This window comes from Galendromus occidentalis, unplaced genomic scaffold (assembly GCF_000255335.2).
Source record: "Galendromus occidentalis unplaced genomic scaffold, Mocc_1.1 scf7180000077452, whole genome shotgun sequence".
Classification (NCBI taxonomy): Eukaryota; Metazoa; Arthropoda; class Arachnida; order Mesostigmata; family Phytoseiidae; genus Galendromus; species Galendromus occidentalis.
The window spans coordinates 270,950-289,724 of record NW_003805440.1 but is presented as its reverse complement, the minus strand read 5'-3'; the positions used below and the strand labels follow the sequence as shown (position 1 = coordinate 289,724).

Here is an 18,775-nt window from a genome sequence, read left to right as displayed (position 1 = left end):
CTGTGCCTCTGTGCAAGGAGCCGGAACTTTTGAAAATCCAATTGATGATGTGGGACGGTGAATTGGTTTTCGAGTACATCGCCGATGGTTCCCATGTCGAATCTATTTGCTCTCTCGGCCGGAGCACAGCTTTCCAGATCGGTTTTGAGAAGAATTTCCGACTGACGAGGATAATTCTTGAGCACTGCCTCCTGAAATATACTCATACCATCGCTCCATTGCGTCCAACCGATGCGCTACATATGGCTTTCTGGCACAGTAAAGGGGTGTTCAGCAAGTTCACAAGTTAACGAATCGACTCAAGGGCAGAATCGCCTCGGCCATCGCCGTGCTCCGGGACAGGTATTCGGAGCTTTCCATGTTTGACAAGACGCGGAAATCTCGAGTGATCTGGATATCGGCTCTCGAGTCGGTGTTCATGTTGCTCTTCGGTGTCTCATTCTCCGCTGCGATCCGTCCTCTTCTATCAGAGGAAGCTCGGTGAAGCGTCATAATTATACTCATCATGCTCCCTTTCCGTTCACACCTTATAGCGTGCGGAACGATTCGAATCTTGTGCCATGGCTCCGAAGGGCAGCCTGCATGCGTGCCTGCCTGCCTGCCCCGCGGTATGGATGAAGTTGACGGCGCTGAAAACACGAGAAAGCCATGCAGGCAATGAGCCAGCGAGGGATCATTTCTTGCTCAAAAACTTCCGGAAGTCCGCATCCTCCCGTTTGGCTGATCGGAGGGTTTCGAGTCCTAGAACCTCTCCACTACCGTCGACTGAGTGAGAAGGTCTTGGAAATTAGTTCTGCGACCGATGGAGATCAGGGAGACGGATCATCCGGAGAATGCAATTCTCACCATCAGCTGAAATCGTCAATGGCAGTCGGTCGCTCTTCATAACTGTCGCAGGCAAGCAGTAGCTATGCGCGGTTCAAACAAGGGTCTCCGCCGCATATCGATTATTCGTTGACCGGAACGAGATTCATGTAGAAGACATGCTCCTCGCCTAGAGTCTGGAAACTTCTGTTACATACCGTCTCATGAAAACAGCAGACTCTTCCCTCGAGACGAACGACTGCACTTCTCTTCTTCCTCAAACAGCACGGCCTCCGGCGCGACAGTCGTGATCTTTTCGGAATCTGTCATGGAACGCCAACCCTTCCCCATATTGTAGCTCCTTGATTCCTCGCCGCAATGCCCTCGAATAGAAACGGAAGAAGCGGAACCGACTACTTATTATCAACCATTTATTATTGGATACCAAATCCCGTTCTGCTTAGCGAGAAGGGACCGGGGTTTTCCATGAATTCGCTCCCACTGAGCAGAACGAGCCGCGTACAATTAAAAATGAGTGAACATTCTGTAGAAGATTCCTCTTCGACAGATTGATTGTTGATTGATCTGTTCACTCACGCCTCGAACATCAACCCACAATTTCCATCGGAGACTAGCACAACGCGCAAGATATATCTCTCAACGGAATATTATTCGACAAGGGATTGTCCAATACCACGCTTTAAGCGACCGTCTTGGCTTTTCCTCACTAAGTTTGCCCTAGTTTTCTTTGAGAATAGGTACATTTACCATCTGAAAATATTTTGGCCAGAGTTCTGGCAACGCTAACATTTTAAAAGTTGTACTGCAGTCGACAACGAGACGTCTATCTCGCGTCGTGTAAACACGGAAATCAATTACCTATATTCCGAATGACCTTTCCGCAAATATCAGTGTTCGTATTTACATTCATGACCGGTAGTATATTGAACAAGTATCATTTGATTATCCATTCTCGATATTTATTGTTGGGGTAAGTACAAATGGAGAGAGTGGCGACGAACAATGAAACGAACAACGGCGGCGCAAATCACCGCCACCCAAAAGCGGTATCAACAATTCGCTCGCCACTCATCCTGCGGCAATCTATTTGCAACAAACTTTGGCGGATTTTTCAGGAAATCGAAATTCAACCTGAAATCAGTACACTTCTCGAGCCGTCTAGCAACTTGCCGGAGCTTCTTTTCCAACATCTGTGATTTGTACTTTTCGGCGTTAAGCTCCATCCTTAACTGTGCATTGGATTTTTCGGTGGATGGCACGAAATCTGGATTGCAAACTAGTTGATGAGCGGACGGCCGCAGACTGGGATCGGGATGGCACATTTTTCGCAGGATATTGTTGAATTCATCACTGAATTTCGGTATGGGATCAAGTTCGCCACGACGAAGCTTCTGCCAGTCGTCTCCGTTCTTAGGTAGCGTGATACCGTGGCCCAGTTCATACAGTGTGAGACCCAAGCTGAAGATATCGGCCTTCTGAAGGTTCGAGTAGTCATCTCTCAACAATTCCGGGGCCATGTACCGACAATCGCCTTCCTCGACTTCAGGGTGCAGAATTGAAGTGACTAGACCTAGATCTCCAATTTTGTACGTGATGTTTTCCCCGGCATCGTCATCTTCGAAACCGTCGTCTTCTGAACAAGCTTCCTTTCTGTAATAGAGGGGGAATATGAATATTTGGCATTCGGAACCTGCGATGAAAGTCGGAAGAGGATCTCTTAGACGCTCCGACTTGTTCAATTCATTGGTAACCGGGAGCGGAGTTGAACTTACTTTGATATGAAAATATTCCCGGGCTTGATATCCATATGAACCAGGTTTTGATTATGGATGAACTTAAGCCCATTAGCTACGTGCAGTCCCAATCTTCTCAATTGAGCTTCGCTCATCGGAATGCCGGTTCTTTGACGCTGGAAATCAGATACGAAATTTCAGGTTAAGTGCTTTGGGGAAATGATCGCATAAAGCTTCATAAATGGATCGAGATCTATAACGACTCTGAAGAAACGCTCACCTCCTGTAAGCTGCCTCCGTTACAGAACTCGTTTTGAATAATCATGTGATTGAGCTCTGCCCACGCTGAATAGTATCGAACGACATGAGTGTTCGCTCCGAGCACCGCGTGAGCCCAAACTTCGGTGAGTGAGGCTTTTTCCGCCGCACTCCCCTGCATCGGCTTCTTGAGCTTTTTTATCGCGTAAACACAGCCATCCAATCGGTGGATACACTTGAAAACCGCGCCGAACTCGCCACTGCCGATTTGTTCGAGTTCGAGGAATTCTTGTTCATATCTGGAAGCGATTGATCGGACATTAGTCAGAGACGCTACTCGTTGGCGAGCTCAGAGATTTCGATTATGATCTGAGCGAATTGATTTAATATGCTCTCCTGTGCAGTCGTATGAAGGGTACAGAAAAGTTGCTTACCTCGAGTACGCCTCATCGTTCGGGGAGAGATACATTCGCTGGACTTTGGCTTGACGATCGAGTTCCTCGATACCACAGATGGAAAAGTTGCAGCCGAGCTCGTAATTATTATTGTTACTCGTATTATTATTATTGTTGTTATTTACGCTGGAAAGAGAAACGAAACAAATGTTAGTCACGAGTGTTCCCGGAGTAGTGCCGTTCGGCTATCCCCCAACCAGAATTATTGGTCCAAGTCGCGTCCAGAGTAACGGCACCGCCTTCAGGTATGCAACTGCGATGCGCAGTCGAAATATTCAAAACCCTGTGTCCCGTTGCACAGCGCCCTGGTGAGCTCCGAGTGGAGCATAAAAATCCTTCTAAAAACCCATCTGGACATGCATCGCTTGAGGGGCTCGCATTGGCCGTATCGCCGGCAGGACAACCCAGACTAGCGGCTCATGAGTTTTAAAAGTTCGACAGAAACTCTCGAAATTCGCATTCTCTCGGAGGATACTCGGAACGCTCTGAGGAAAAACTTCACGGATCGATCAAGTAATTGCGTCTCTTACGGAATTATTCCGAGAAACATTCTTTTGTAGCATTCGAAATGTCCCTCCGTGGAGCTTCTATATTCGAAATCGTGGGCAACTTCCACTTGAGATGCGTTGAGTCGGAAGCGTCGCAGAGCAGTCGACAACCAGATGGATCTTTGATTTGCTGTTGAAATACAATGTGTCTACAGAGCAGATCTGGGACCGTTACGGCCGAGTACGGATGCCGCTGCGAACGAGTGTGCACAGCTCCCGGTGTTCGAGGAGAACCAGTTTTTAACGGTCCCTCCTCTGGGGCCCCTCGTTCTGGCACTCCAACCTCGGAGTCTGGCTCCGAGCAGTACCCGATTGACATTTAAATTTAGAAAACGAGGCTCACTCTGGCCTCGCTTGGTCTGAATTCGCTAGTCACGATATCTTCCCGGTGCGATTAATCAATTCAATCTCGCTCGGTAGACAATGTGAATAGCTGGCGAGTGCCCAGAACCCTCGCACCCTTCGGGACGCGTCGTAGGCTGCGACGGTCTCCCGGGGTGAACTTGCAGCAGTCCACTCGAAGGACCTTCTCAGGCACAATAGTCAGCAGCAGCAGCAGCAGCCGAAATTCGGAATCGACCTATCGACCCTTTTTAGCGGGAACCGATGCCGCTACGGGCGTCACCACGTCTCCAGGCCAGGTGTAGAAAGACACTCACAGGAAATCAACGTGAGCCGTGGAGACAAGGGTGATGATTCGACGCTTATGCAAACTTCGGCTGCTTATAATCCGAGCAAATCCAGTCTACCCTCTTTTCTCTGTTTTGGTTTTTATCGATATCTTATCGGCGGAGAGACACCGTTTATTTCCATGCCGATTGGACCCTCCAAACATTTTTCTTCGCTCTCGGTATGACTGCGGAGAGAATTCGGAAACATTCGCCATAGGCAACCCGTTATCTCTCAATACAGTTGCCCGCAGCACCATTGGCACGGAACGCTGTGTCATCAACTGCCGAAAACCGCCAAGGTTGCGAAAGCCGTTGTCGCGCACGGCTTCTGTTTTGTGCATTCGATTTCAGTGTTTGAAAATTGAGGCTTCCCTCGGCCGAAACGGCGACAGTCCGGCCGGCGAGGAAATCCTTTTCACGTAACAGACCGCCTTTCCATCCGCCTCGTGAAGTGAAGAATACCGTGCCAGACGGCTTGAAATCCGCATGATTTCACTCGAGATAAATGTTACTGTTTGAGGATGCTCAGCTTGGAACCTCGAGATAAATGATTCCTGTTCATTCTTGAGGCATCTGAACTTCCGCGAGAAGCAGCTTGACCGACTGCGTGAGCCGGTCGGAAGGAACGCGAACCCCGTTCCGATTTTCTGAGAAACCGCTATCGGTGAGAGAGGATCAGTTGTGAATCTCGCTTGTCACCAGGGCAGGTGGTGGGGCAGTTGTGTTTACAATAGCTCCAAGAAAAAAAGCTCGACGTCGACAAACTTGAAAGGAACGCTCGCTTCTCTCCTATCTAGATTAGCATCTGGAGACACACAGTCCGACTAACTGACCGAACCCTTAATTCAGCGGTTCGTCTGGTGAGTCGATAGTCAGAGGCTATTTTTTTCACGTCAACTTTCGGCGCACGACACCACGTTCCCGTGTGCCGCTTGTGTTGCCGCGCGTGCACTGCAGCTGCCGCTACTGAAGCGTACAAAGCGGAGCATATGTTATGGGCAATGTTGGCTGACGCTTCGTACCGTGCTTCCCGATCTATCGATCCACCCCAGGGACATGGAATGAGGCCGAAAAATCCATTCAGCTTGTTTTCACAAGCTCCGCCGATAGTAGAAAAGCTCTATTCTGTAGAACAGCTATAGACGATTTCCGATCAGATCTCAGATCGAATATTATCCCAGAGAATGATCCAACTCGGAGTAACCCTTCGGAAAATCAAGCTCTCCCGAGTGATTTTTGAAGCCATTTTTCTCTCTCCTCGTCCCTCCTCAAAGTCCAAGGGTCCAAGACATCGTAGCCTTGAGACTCGGGTGGTTCGAGGAGACACCGAACCCCAACGAAGACATCGACTCCTCGGCTAGAGAGAATTCGTTCTCACGATAAGCGCTAGAGAGGCTCCCGACGCCCACTGCAAACGAGTGGAGGCAGAAAACTTGAGCAAGCTCAGAATAAAAATCTTGCAAATCATTCGGACAGCATCTTCTTAGCGCAGGCTGCAGCGTCGGTGGTGCCCCACACTGCCTGTATTGAATCGGCATACTGCATTGTATCAGCGTGGCGAGCAACACTGGCGCGTATTGTTGACTGCCAGGGGGACAGATGTGTCAGAATTAAGCGGCATTGAACCGAGCCAGCAGCCTGCTAGCTAGCGTTAGTTTGACGCTGGCCCCCTCATGTTAGGCCGTCGCTAGGCGATAGTGGAGCGTCGGAATGGAAGCCTCAATTCAACTAGAAAGCCATCTCTAAACTGGTGAGCCGTACTCGGTCGACCGGGACCGCCCCGAACGAGTTGTTTAGCTCCTCCAACACTTTGGGAAGGATAGATCCCCTCTGCAGAGACCGGCGGTTCTCGTTCCAGCGCCAGAATCGGGCGAAAATACACCCTGGAGGCATTGCCGAGAAGCTATTTTCCGTCAGTCAGCTGTTTCGTACTTCGCCGGGGGAAATAAGTTGAGAGAGAATAGACGCCGCAGGATGACCAGGCTTATTCGTCCTTAGTCATCTTAACCGATTTCTCGACCATCTGCTGAACCAGGACCGGAAGGTTCTCATGACGAAAGCCAGTGTGACCTCGAAGTGCATTGTTTGTTCGCTCGCTCGGTCGCTCTGAGTCTCTCGTCTGGTACCTCGCTCGCTACTACTCCGGAGACCTCACCCAGATGAGGATCTACCGACGGAGTCTACCGAGAACACCGAGCCGGCTGCGCTTGCGAAGAACAACAGCTCTAACGGACATTTAACTCACAACATGCCGACACAAGTCTCACCGGAGTCACAGGATATTTAAACGCAAAGCAGACTCGATGTCCTCCTGCCGCAGTCCGCAGCGCCGTGAGTTCACAGCATTGCTAGAGCGCTACCTACTACGAGATCAAGCTCTAGGTCGTCGAGGAAGAGTTACGAAGAAAAACAATATTCTGCTTCCTCATCTCTCGCTCGAGACAAATGGAGTTCGTGTGAACCGAACGATACGACTTCAAAGACGACATCGGAAATGACCTTTCACCCCGGGGGTCGCGTGAAGACGAAACGAACTGCGGATACAGCTGATCTGGAGGGGCCAGCCAACACTCTCACACAGAGTAACTCACACTCGTCAGAATATTACAGACCCTCACACAGAAGTACAAATACAAATGTACATGTCTCTCACGGAATGATCATTTCGCCGAGATGACCACTGGACGACGTTCAGCTGGAGGCCTCTCGATACGAGCGACAATCTTCACAGTGACTCGGAACCGTCAATTATATCAACCACAAAGCCCAGTGAGATCAAACACGCGCTTCGAGCAGGGCACCGAGATGCGGCTCATGAACTCCGTCAGGCATTCTCATGAATGGCTTCCGAAAATTCCACATGACGATGAGCGCTTCTCAGTCATAGGTCAGTGCGACAACTCCGGTGGGGCGACATTTCTCTGAGTTTCCATAATGTACGATCGTATCTCCGTAGAGACATTCGCCAGCATTGCGGAACTCTCACGGAGGGTATCCCCTCTGTTCCGACCAGATCGCCGGAGATCTAACAAACGAAAAACGGAATATTCGGAATGATTATCTCGAGGCGCTATTGTCTGTCGACGCGTACGGAACTCGCGGGAGGGTCTATTACCAGCCAGAGAGCAGGCATAACGGAGAAAGGGGAAAGAATTCGGAGCATCATAAAAAGGTCAACGGCTTGGAGCTGATTGAGCAACGTGAGGATTTATTATTTCGACTTGAAACTTCGGAGAATGTTTGCTTTGAGCCACGTCTCGAGAACAAGTGGAATTTTAAAGCGTCTTCTCGACGTCGATTCCTTTCTTGGAGATTCCTCCGTTACTGACAGCACCGAACACTTGAATGATGACAAAAGCGAGCCGGACAATAAGTACGGGGGACGGCGGCGCGCGGAGAGCAACTTCGAACAAGACAAAAGAGAGCTTTAAAAACCCCCGAACGATAGTTGCCTAACAAGAGGGCGAAGATTTGACTTTGGCCCCAGCGTCGCGTGGTCTGTCCATCGCCCACCTGACGTTCGACCAGAGCGTGGCCAGTCTACCGGGCGGCGACCGGTCGATCCGCGGTCCGTTCGCTCAGGCTCTCTCTCTCTCTCGCTCTTGCTTCTGCCCCGATAGGTTCGATGATCTGGATCCATACATACAAGCATACGTACGCCATATGGCGTCTCCCGTTTTTTTTCAACGTCGTTGGCTGTAATTTAGTAGCAATTTTCTCTCCTATTGCTATCATCATCGCCATCAGAGAAAAAGAGAGAACAGAAAGCCAATTCTTTCTTCGAGTAGGAGAAGCTATGAACTCGGCGGCAGCCCAGCGAGCATTCACTCGAAACGGGTTTTCCGCCCCTAAAGGTGCTTCAGAAATATTCGAAACCCCTCGGTCGAGCAGCCGTCGTTGGTCGCGACTCGCGACCGATCTCGCGCGGCCCACGGAAGCGGCTTGGAGGAAAGTTTGAGCCCTCCAAAGATTCGACAATCCACGCTATCGGAATGTGTATGCGTATCATTGGCATCTTGTTCGGAATCGCTGAATTTCATCAACCTGCTCCGAAGCCCCTGTCGCAACAATACGACAATGACAGGATTCATCCGTTGTGGCGAGGCCGAATGCCATTGCTTTCTTCGTTCACTGAGAGGAAGGAAGGAAGGGAAGGAGGTCAACTATGCTCAACATATGCCCCTTCGTTCAGAGATTCCCCAAGCTTCTTCGACATTCCATTTAACTCTCACAGAAAGGCTCTGAACGAGTGTCCGTCGGAGACGACACCTGCCTGCTACGCCGTCCCTTTTTTCTCCGTCTTCGGTGCCAGCCTGGCTGGCTACTGGCTCCGACTTGCTCCAATCTCGAGCTGTTCCACTCACTCAGTCCGTAAGACATTTCTCGCCACCGGTTACCGGAGTTCATTTGGGTTGTTTGTACTCCGTCCACGGAGACCGGCACTCTACGCCGACTGACCGCCGACCGGCCGCCAGTCGACGGGCTCGAGGGATTCGCACGAGTAAAGATTGGAAGACAACCCCCGGGGGCTTGGATCACCGCGTGAGTCCGTGTGAGAAAACCCCCGTCATTCTGGAATCAGCCCTTTTCTCTGGTCGAGTACCATCTGGCCGTTGTAAACATTCGTTGTTCCATTCCGGGTTTCCAAGACTGGTTGTTGTTCCCCCTAAGTTCCACCTGGCTCTTTCTCACAGAATCTTGTCACTAAGGGCAAAAGACATCCGTGAGTTTCGAGTCGCTTCCTTGCCGTCAACGACAAAGCAGCCCAAGATGAGCGAGAGCATGCCAGCTGAAACTACCTCGTAGCTAGACTGCCAGCTGCCCCTGTCTTTCGTGCAGCAGAGGAGACACAGTACGAAAGCAGTACGACGCGATGGGTCGACTTTACGTGCGCGCGACCAAGCGGAACACTGTCGCAGGTGCAGCGCTGGGTTAGCGAGAGGCTATGGCGATGTAAACGTGTGTTCCCAATGAGAAGGAAGTTACCCCCGAAGCTTGAATTTTCAGGGGATCCATGGGAATGCTAACGTACACTACAGATACCGCCGGCGATGCCACGCCGTGAGCGCTCGGTTGCTACCGCTGCTGCCGCTGCTCACCCTGGTCGGACACCTTGTAGACGGAAGCGACTGTAGTCCCACTCGTCTCGATGTGTGTGCCCTCTGGGAACCGCCGGTCGCCCAGAGCGAATGCACGCCAGAGCATACGAATTCGAAGCGGGCAGAGCGTCTCAGATCAAAGCGTCTCGTTCTTTGATCTGAGTATTTTGGTTTTTTCGTCGACTGAGGTCCCCACGAGGGAACTTCTCCTAGGGAATCGCCTGGCGTACTGCTCGAACATACATGGCATAGAGGAGTCGGCTCGGGGCTACGGTACGATAGGAGGCCGTCACGAGCGTTAACCAGTCCCTGTCCTGTCCGGAGCGGAGCCAGAGCTGAGAAAATATGGTTACGACGACGATGATGATGATAATAATCGACGAAATCTCCATAGGGAATTCGAAAGAATCGTCACATGGCAGCGCGGTGCGAGAGACGCAGGTGATAGTCTTGACGGTACGCGTGTCGACGGCTATTTTTCAGTCAACGAACGGAGTTGGCCAGCCATCGTTCCTGCCGAAAGAGTCCCGCTCGTCTTCACGAAACCGCCGTCTGAGCGACCGCTACGCAGATGCACGAGAAGCCGACGAGCACTGTTCAGGTGGCTCAAACTGAGACAAACCGACTTCCTAAGCTAGTGGCCAGCCGCTGATCAGACGACGTAATGACTAACGTACCACTACAGCAGCGGTTATGACGACTACGTCGCCGACTACTGCTGCTGCAGAGACTTGCTTCTGCCGATACAGTCGCGTTCTGACGACTTTTCTACAGCGTCGAGCACCGGTTTGTTCCTTCCTCCTGCGAGGAACCTCCGTTGAGCTCCTTCGGCGGAACCGGCTCCTCTCGTGAGATCCTTGAGCTTGTTGCTTCACTTGCCTCATGAGAATTCTCCTGCTGGGTCCGCTCGTCTCCGGACTTGATTACGCAACAGACTATCGACAGGAATAATAATAATCGTCGCACGGAACAGTTCTGGTCAAAAGGTCAGGGAAACTTCAGAAGTAGCTGGCCAGCTAGCGAAGAAAGTGTTCGAGAAGGCGTAACGTAATTTCGCGCCGATGTTTAAAATAGAGGCTGGTGAACATTAAGTCGATGAAAACGGGGGAGCGACAGCGGCATATCGCCTCTTCCGCCTAGTGGTCGTGAAGATTCACGCCGAAACCAATAAATGCCGAATTCACGAATACCCACACGCGGTCTCACTCACACATCACCAGACACAGCTGCTGACTGAGGCGATATTTCAATATCTTCCGATAGTGCCCAGGTCCTTCGATCAGACCGAAAAATTCGCCTTTATCAATCGATGACCTATCCGACCGATGGGTTCGGCTTATCTACGATCGGCCGCCTCGGTCAGTGAAAACCGGTCAGAGATACGATCGGAGAGAACGGAGACAGAAATGCCGGCAATGACGTGTTTTCGGAAACGCAGCCTGGTTTTGGAGTGACCGTGTAACTCTTCCCTTGTGACGATTCGTCGAGCTCTATTCTCAGTCACGAGAAGAGAATTTCGACCGTCTGGTGGCCGGTCCCGTCGCTTTTGCAACTGCTGGCCGATTGACCGATCGATCGGCCTGTCGGCCATTCGTCATCGAGAACGTCGGGAAGGTCCAGGGCAACTCGGTCATCCGACGGATGGTTTTTAAAGGAACACAGACCGTAAGTCAGTCAGTCAGTCAGTCAGTCCGTGTGTCGGTCTGTTGTTTGGTCCGTCCGACGTTCGGTCAAGCCGCGCCCGCCGTACGAGCACACAATTTAAATGGCGTCTTCGGGTGGGGTTCACTGGGTTCCGGCCTCCTCCCCCGAAACGGCAGCTGCCGAAAAATGCCCCTGAACCCAGTCTAATTGCGCCACCGAACCGCCGAACCTACCCCGGTCGGCTTCTTTCCGCTCAAGTTTCTACGAAGGCCAGAAACTCGCTCGCTCGCCGCCTTCTCGCTATCCTCTCCCTTCCTCCGCTGTCGGGTTCAGGTAATTGGAACTCTCTGAGTTTCTCTCGCTCGCCGTGTTTTTTTCGCTAAAACCTTGCTCCGACTCCAGCTCATCTCAAGTGAACATGTTCTCCGTCGAAGGTATCGACGGCGCGCAAGACGGCGCGATATCGGCGGCGAATCAATTGATTCATTCATCGGACGGAAACCTCACCGGGTCCGTTTCGATGTCGCCCACGGTGGAAACGGTTGTGTCGAAGAAACCGCTAATGAGAAGTCCGTATGGCGTCTGACCTTCACATCTTCCCCTTCTGCGGCTTCTGCTGTCACTTCTGCTGCCGTTCCTCCACGGCGAAGTCATGTTCGGGATCTTCCTCCCCCACGATCCTAATCATGATCTCCGGCTGCTGTTCGATATCTCCAATTTCGGAGATGGGCAGCGTTTTCGCCGGCTGGCGACCGACACCAAACAACAACAAGCGTATAAGGCACGAGCTATCCATCCGATGCACGATGGAGTCACCACCTCAATTTACATATTGAATCATTTCGGTGGATGTCGGGAGCGCTCCCGGAAATTTCATTCTCGACCGGCGGATTCCGCGGAGCTCTCGGTGCTTGTGGAAGTGGCTCCGCATCGAGGAATGAACGAGACACGGAAAACGATCCGTGGAACCGGGAAGTTTGTTCTGCACGGCGATGACAGGGACGCTTCCTGTGACCGAGCGAAGATCCGAGGCACGAAGTTTTAACTCATCAACTTCGACTCGATGTAATCTGCTCGGTAGGTGGTCAACCCAGAAAGAGCAAGTATACCGCCGAGCGACGTGGGAGACATTCCTTCATCCATTCGAATAAATCGAGAATGGAGGCTAAGCCTTTCACCGCTTTTGTCGAAGTTTTAAGCCCTGAAGCCGCAGCACAAATGTGAGCGTCTATTTGGATTCGGAAGGAAGGATCGATCGAAGAAAACGGAAGAACGGTGTCGAATTCATTGTGTCGAGCTATGCCCGACGAGTGAGATGACGTTCGACGCTGTCGCGGCAGCATCGGTTTTCATTTCCTCTCTCTTGGATCGATTCGCTAGAGGAGAGCGAGAGCCATGCTCTGCGGAAAACTCAGCGCCCGAGTTGAATTCTCGCGACTCCGATCAAATCAAGCGCGAATCGCCCTATCGGACTCGACTTGGGGCAGTCCTATTCATGGCACCACTATCAGAAAGCGGGATGCTTCTCGACAAAACACACTTTCTTCTCCTTGTCTGAATTCGGGTGAAAAAAGTGGCTGTCGTCAATAAAAGGTTCGGTTTATCGGCCGGCCGGTCGGTCCGACGGTGGCTCGACGCCAGCCTAGTCGTCATCCTCTACCCCGTCGTTCACTAGGCCGGCGAATCACGATGAACGGGAAGAAAGAGAAAAAAATAAGCCATCCGAGCGGCCACAACAACGAGCAACCTTTTTCTTCATGCCTACTTGACTGACTAGCGGACCAGCTAGGTGCCTACCTGCTGCCTCTGAACCGAGTAACTCCCCCGGTGCTCAGCCCTCCCCACGCTTCCCAAGTTCAGATGCCCCACCGCGGGCCTGAAAACGCAGCTGCACTTCCCGACTATGACGAGCACTCGACTCGAGAACAGCTCTAGGTATGGCGGAGAGAAGAAAGATAGCCATGAGACGAAAGCTTGAAAAATGCCCCTGTTCACTCGGCTAACAGATCTGCCGTTCGATCGAAACCGTTCGTTTGAAACTCGGAGAGGTACTTGAACTCGAGTTCGCGAGCGGACGACTGATCCTCTCATCCGTCGGGAAAAACACAGGCTTCAATTGGAACGCTACGTAAACAAGAATGAGTAATGAACGGAAATTCGGGGACCATGAAAATTTCAGAGAATCTTCCCGTGGCAATCGATCCGTCCTTCCCTGTTGGTTGTAATCTGAATTGAACCATCGACTCTAAAGCGAATCCCAAACAGTGACGCTCCCTAATTACAAGTTCCGTTCGGGGCGGCGCAGCGCTCGAGTTCAACGAGCGACGTCGAAATCTTTGACGGTTCCGTCCTTAGCTCGCTAACCGACTGACAAGTTGGGTGAGTCGATCTGAAGTAGGGAGATGAAGACTAACAGAACGACGACACGATCGTCAACCGGATTCAGGATGGGGACCAACACAAACACAGGAAACGTTTGTACCGTACGACGTTGTGACGTCAAACGTCAATTCGGCGACGCTGATGGAGGATGTCGCCGTTGCTAGATGCAAATGGGTCTCTCGTATCGCGAGTTCCGATCAGAAGCATCAGAGCATCTGCCGCCGCGGTCTTCGCTTCCAACTAGGATGAAAGTTTCTCGCTTTCTACCTCTCCTTCTGAGGTCGTGCATCAGAAATACGCGGGGTCTTGCACAACAGCAACAACATTGTTTGGCGACGAGATCAAATTTCGGAGAGGCTAGATCGCTCCACGCGGAAGAAAGAGAACTCCGGGAGACGAACACGCTGTACAGAAAGCTTCGCCGAGAGCTCATCAGACCGCTCGAAGATCAAGGTAATTTGAGACCAGCAGCGTGAAAAAGCGTTTTGGATCGTTCCCCTGCGATCGTCTCACCCAGTTGGGAGCCCGAATGAGCGATTTGTTGTATTAAGCGGTATGCCCGACAAGCTCCTGAGAGACTATCGCAGAACTACTCGTCTTCTTCTTCTTCTTCTTCACCTCCACGAATCTATTGTGAATACTCGAGTCGACCAGCCTCTAAACACAGTAGAACAAGGGAGAAGGGAGGACTCTGAGAGCACACTCGAGATAGGGGACGAGGATTCAAGTTGATGATTTCTTCCACAATTGTCTCCTCCTCATAATCGATGACCGTTACAGTGCCATGATGACCGCATTGTCTATTCCGTTGTATATCGTCCAGACACTGAGACGCAGCTCGCTTGAGTGTGCTGATAACGCATTGATACTTGGGAGATGAGGATGGGATCCATCAAAATCAATCGTCAGAGTGGAACGGCTCTCTTATAAGACAGTCAGAGCACGAAGCCGGCTCTATAGCGCTTATCTCGTCCCAATAGTCATCCAAAAGTATTCGGAACGTGAATTCGATGCTGCCGAGATTCCGCGAAGTACTACGTCCGTCGAAGAGCATTGACCTTCTCCACTCGGTTAGCCTGTCGCGCTTTGAGGGGCACGCGCCAACATGTCAAACAGCTCTACGGTTGTGCGGATTGAGGCTGTCACACCGGCCCTTCTGCTCACAAACAAGCCCACTGATAATCCATTCCCTCCTCAAGAGACTGAGAGAGTGACTCGAAAACCTAACTATTCCAAGATCAAAACTCACCAAATAGATTCTTCTCTGGGTCGCTTCCTTTGACACTCGAGCAATCCCTTCGGTGTGAATGGATTCACGTTGACCTGTTTCCTTTCAACCAGCGGCGTTCTCGACGGCCTTTTCGCAGATAGGTCGCCGAACAGAGGACTTCCGAAAGACTTCGCGGGACTCGAATTCGTCTCGACGAAGCGGTTCTGATCTTGGCTGTGTTGTTGGTGAAGTCTTCCGCTCAGAGCTGACAGGCGCCCTCCGGAGCCGATTCCGCAATTCGAACGTCGCGCTCTTGGCGACTGTGAACCATCCCTATCCGGGAAGAGCCGCGCTCGAATCCGTGGTTCGGTCTTCGGCTGTTGACTCCGTTCGAATAAAGTTTTTGGCGTTTGTGGAGATCCCATAAGTCGCAAGGTACGAATACCTTGGTACGGGGGGGAATTCACAAGGGTAGGTGTAGCCGGGGTACGCTGAATCGGGGTCACTCTGCCGATTTGCTTCTGCTTACCGCCTACCCACGGGGTCCGCGGAACTATTCCAGGCTCTGAACCAGAGTCAGACGAGGTATTGAGTTCTTCGACAGGCTCATCGCTGAAGTCGAGACGTTGACGACAGCCCGGTGAAGACATTCTCTCAGTGTTGAAGAGCTCCAGGGAGAACAGAGGATCTCGACAACGATTACGATTGATAACACTACGCTGAACACTCACTCGGTGCAAATTCCTCCAATAAACGTCACCACATTGGGTACACTGTATAACAACCAACACCGGTGCGAGAAACAGACCGGCCGCAACGAGCGAGTGAATCTCCGACTGAACGGGCTGTTAGGATTTGCCGGTAACTTTATACACATGCATAGCCAGGGCTAGTTCTGTTTCTAGCGCCGCAGGGCTCCGCCAATAGGAATCGTCGAGGCCCTTGACGTCACGGGGGAAGTGGAGAGAGAAATTTGAAAAAGAGGCGCGAAAATTCAAGTGTGACTGTTAGATGACACGAGCGGTTTCGCTCTCGCCGATCCGATGACGCATGCTTCAATTGATTTCATGAGTAGATTATGACTTGGAACGCACCGATCTTCCGGTTGTCTCAATTGTGCGGGAGATGCCGACAAATTGATTGGCGGATCTCGAGAATTCTCCTGTCCCCTTGGAACGACACTTCGGGCCAGAATAGAAACGAGTTCCAGTCTGGGAGAACAAGCGGCGCGGCGGGATTTTCGCGCTGCTCTGTCAGTTTGCGTAAGCGATATTCAAGGCGATATTCAAAGCGATATTCATTCATTTTTGTGGCGTTGTCGACGGTCCGAAGCAAAATGAGACCGGATCTTCGCGCTGCACCTAGAAACAAGACTCAAATTTCTAGCTCGATGAAGGTCGGCTTTAGTGGTCTCTGGTCTCGCAGCATTACGATCATCGGCCGTTCCTGGATGATGTCTGAGCAGGAACGGAAACGAAGCACGACAAAATCACTTAATTTTCCCGGTGTTTTTCCACTATTTGAGCCTCATCAATCGAGTCAATCTGAGACCTGACAAGTGAGACATACTGCGCAACATTCATCACGTGAGCTTTCCTACACTCGAAGAGTTCCTGACCCTCTCACGGGATATCCTTCGAGGAGGGAGCGGAGCCCGGTGGCAAATTCTTCGGAATTGGGTAGGAGAGCTCTATGGCAGGGAAATATACCTCTGAAAATCGCCTCCGATGCGATGGCCGAGACCTACTGGTTCCTGAGCATGAAGCTTCGCCAATTGCCAAAACTACTGCGTCCCGCATTATCAATTACCACCAGCTCGTACACTCGTGCGCCATAGTCTACGGGCAGGAATCCGAGGAAGACGAACCCGTCCACCCCTCTCGAGAGCGGTTCTAGTGCGTTCTTTCTGAGACATACCACGATTCTCCGCCGGCATGTGATGACGAGAAGATATGGGAGACGACATTTTCAATCATTCCAGTCACACGACTGGAATCAGGAGGTAGGAGTGGCTTCCACTATTCCTTCCCTGTGCTGAGGCGGCGATGGCCTCAATGGAAAAAAGGCTGGACCGGAAATTCCCGTGAGTGTCTCACTTAGGTGTGATGAGTCATAACAGCCCATAACTCATGAAGTCATCAGTGATGAAGCGATGACTCATCGGACCCCGCTTCTACCACATCACCGCTCATGGGGTTCCAATGAGGACCCGGTGAAGAAGCCTCTGGCGTTTACGGCCCCGACTATTTGGGACTTTCGGTGTAAAAGACCGAATTCGATGCGGATCGCATCGCTTGGAAACCTAATGGAATTCCGCGCTCCATACCCGCCCTCCGACGCTCGAAGTCATCGTTCTCCAGCGTAAGATTCCTGGTTATGATCGCGAACTTAGTTCGGAGTTTGTCATCATTCCTAGAACGGCTAGAACGGTACATTCCCGGTCCTGCGAACCTCGTTCCGAAGTCTCCCGCCGCTGTCGAGAGGGGTGATGCCGCTCGGGAATCCGACGCATCCATGCTGGACATTCGATCCTGAAGATAAAGTTCGGACTGGGGAATCGAGAGCCTTGAAGGAAGTTCCAACGGTGAAGAGCTTCGGTTCCGAATCTGAAATCAGGTCAATAGCAACTACGAACGGTTTCTGATGGAACAAGAACCTTCAGCATCGGGCGGCGAACGATGCCTAGTTCAGAAAGAGCCGCCATTGTTCTACATACAGCACGTCGACGTATATTTATAGGTCACAGTCATATCGAGTATAAGATTGAAAGGTTGATACTCAGGGAAGACTTCAGGGAACTATTGCTCCAATTCTCGCCAGTTGTCTTCGACTGTGAAAGTTATAGGCTCCGCGAGCGACGCGTCGCTCCGACGGTCTCTCATGTTCTGAAATTCGCTCGCTCGCGCTGCGCTTTCCGTTCCGGTTTGATTCCCCCAAGGAAGGCGTAGACACATCGGAGATGTTGGTCGAACGAGGTCTATCAAAGATGGCAAGCTCTTGTTCGGAAAGACAGCCATGACATCTGCCCCCGAAAGGAAAAGAAACGAGAACCATAGAAGAAATGGCTTCCAGATTCTGGGTATCCGGAATTAGAATCGACCGCGAAATTGCTCCGGAATTCACTTTACGAGCCAAGAGCGCGGGACCACCCTTTCCTGTTACTCCCATTGAATCGAAATCAGTCGCGAGCCAACAAAAACCTAACTACTTCCTGCTCGTCCGGATCCGAATCGCTAGAACCGTTATCTGCCTTTGTTCGCTCACTCAGTGGCTCATCGGTTGTGAGCCTCACACAGAATAGAGGCATCAGCGTCTTCGTGCCCAGGCGTTCCGGGGGAGGAAACGTCTCAGGAGCGTATGACTTCTTTTAGCTATTTCGTTGGTTACCGCGGCTAGCGATCCGGCGTTAACCCAGCACTCTTCGTGAACTTCGAGGAACCACGCCGGAGTTATCAGAATATATCCGCTCCCTTGGCCGCTCCGGAGTCAGATCGATATACTTCATCGTTTCCGACTGCGGAGAGCTACTCGAAAAGTTCACAATCTCTGTACTGATTGTGAGCTCCTTCCCATGACTGGACTTTCTATTTCCATCTCGGTACAAGCTCCATGCTGTACTCTGGTCGCGATTCGAAGGAAAAATTGCCGAGTTCCCCTTCAAATACTCGGGTATATATATTTTCGTTCTGAGCTTGCGAAAGATCGGCTAAACAGTCATCGAGATGATCCGGGGCATTCTTCATTCGTGTATGTATCCGAGTCCGTTCGAATCAGGCACATGCAAAACGCAGGGATACAGCACAGGTATGATAACGGCAACTCATCAGGTCGGATTTTTATTTAACTAAACGGCTAAGATCGATTTCTGAGAACCTTAGAAAGACTACACAGGAAATTCATCAACAGCTCACTCGGAACTCACACCAAACACGGACAGATACTTCCCGACT

At 51.3% G+C, this 18,775-nt stretch overlaps 1 protein-coding gene across 1 annotated transcript; it reads right to left on the bottom strand.

The window, feature by feature from the left end:
* Positions 1-1,298: 1,298 nt before the first annotated feature.
* On the bottom strand, positions 1,299-15,661 carry LOC100897980 (wee1-like protein kinase). The gene is made up of 6 exons (XM_029111607.1): positions 15,102-15,661; positions 14,875-15,002; positions 3,251-3,374; positions 2,833-3,115; positions 2,598-2,734; positions 1,299-2,475 (listed from the first exon to the last, which is right to left on the bottom strand). The coding sequence occupies exons 1-6, from the start codon at positions 15,473-15,475 to the stop codon at positions 1,875-1,877; spliced, it is 1,647 nt and encodes a 548-aa protein (XP_028967440.1). The 5' UTR covers positions 15,476-15,661; the 3' UTR covers positions 1,299-1,874.
* Between the last annotated feature and the right edge of the window lie 3,114 nt (positions 15,662-18,775).

Bases quoted from the DNA above. Each gene is read 5' to 3' on its own strand.
- LOC100897980 (XM_029111607.1), bottom strand. From the start codon at position 15,475: ATGTCTTCACCGGGCTGTCGTCAACGTCTCGACTTCAGCGATGAGCCT. The intron at 15,003-15,101 runs GCGCCTGTCAGC...GTCTTTCGGAAG, and splicing joins TGCGGAATCGGCTCCGGAGG to TCCTCTGTTCGGCGACCTAT. The intron at 2,735-2,832 runs GTTTCTTCAGAG...TCTGATTTCCAG, and splicing joins GCAGCTTACAGGAGGTGAGC to CGTCAAAGAACCGGCATTCC.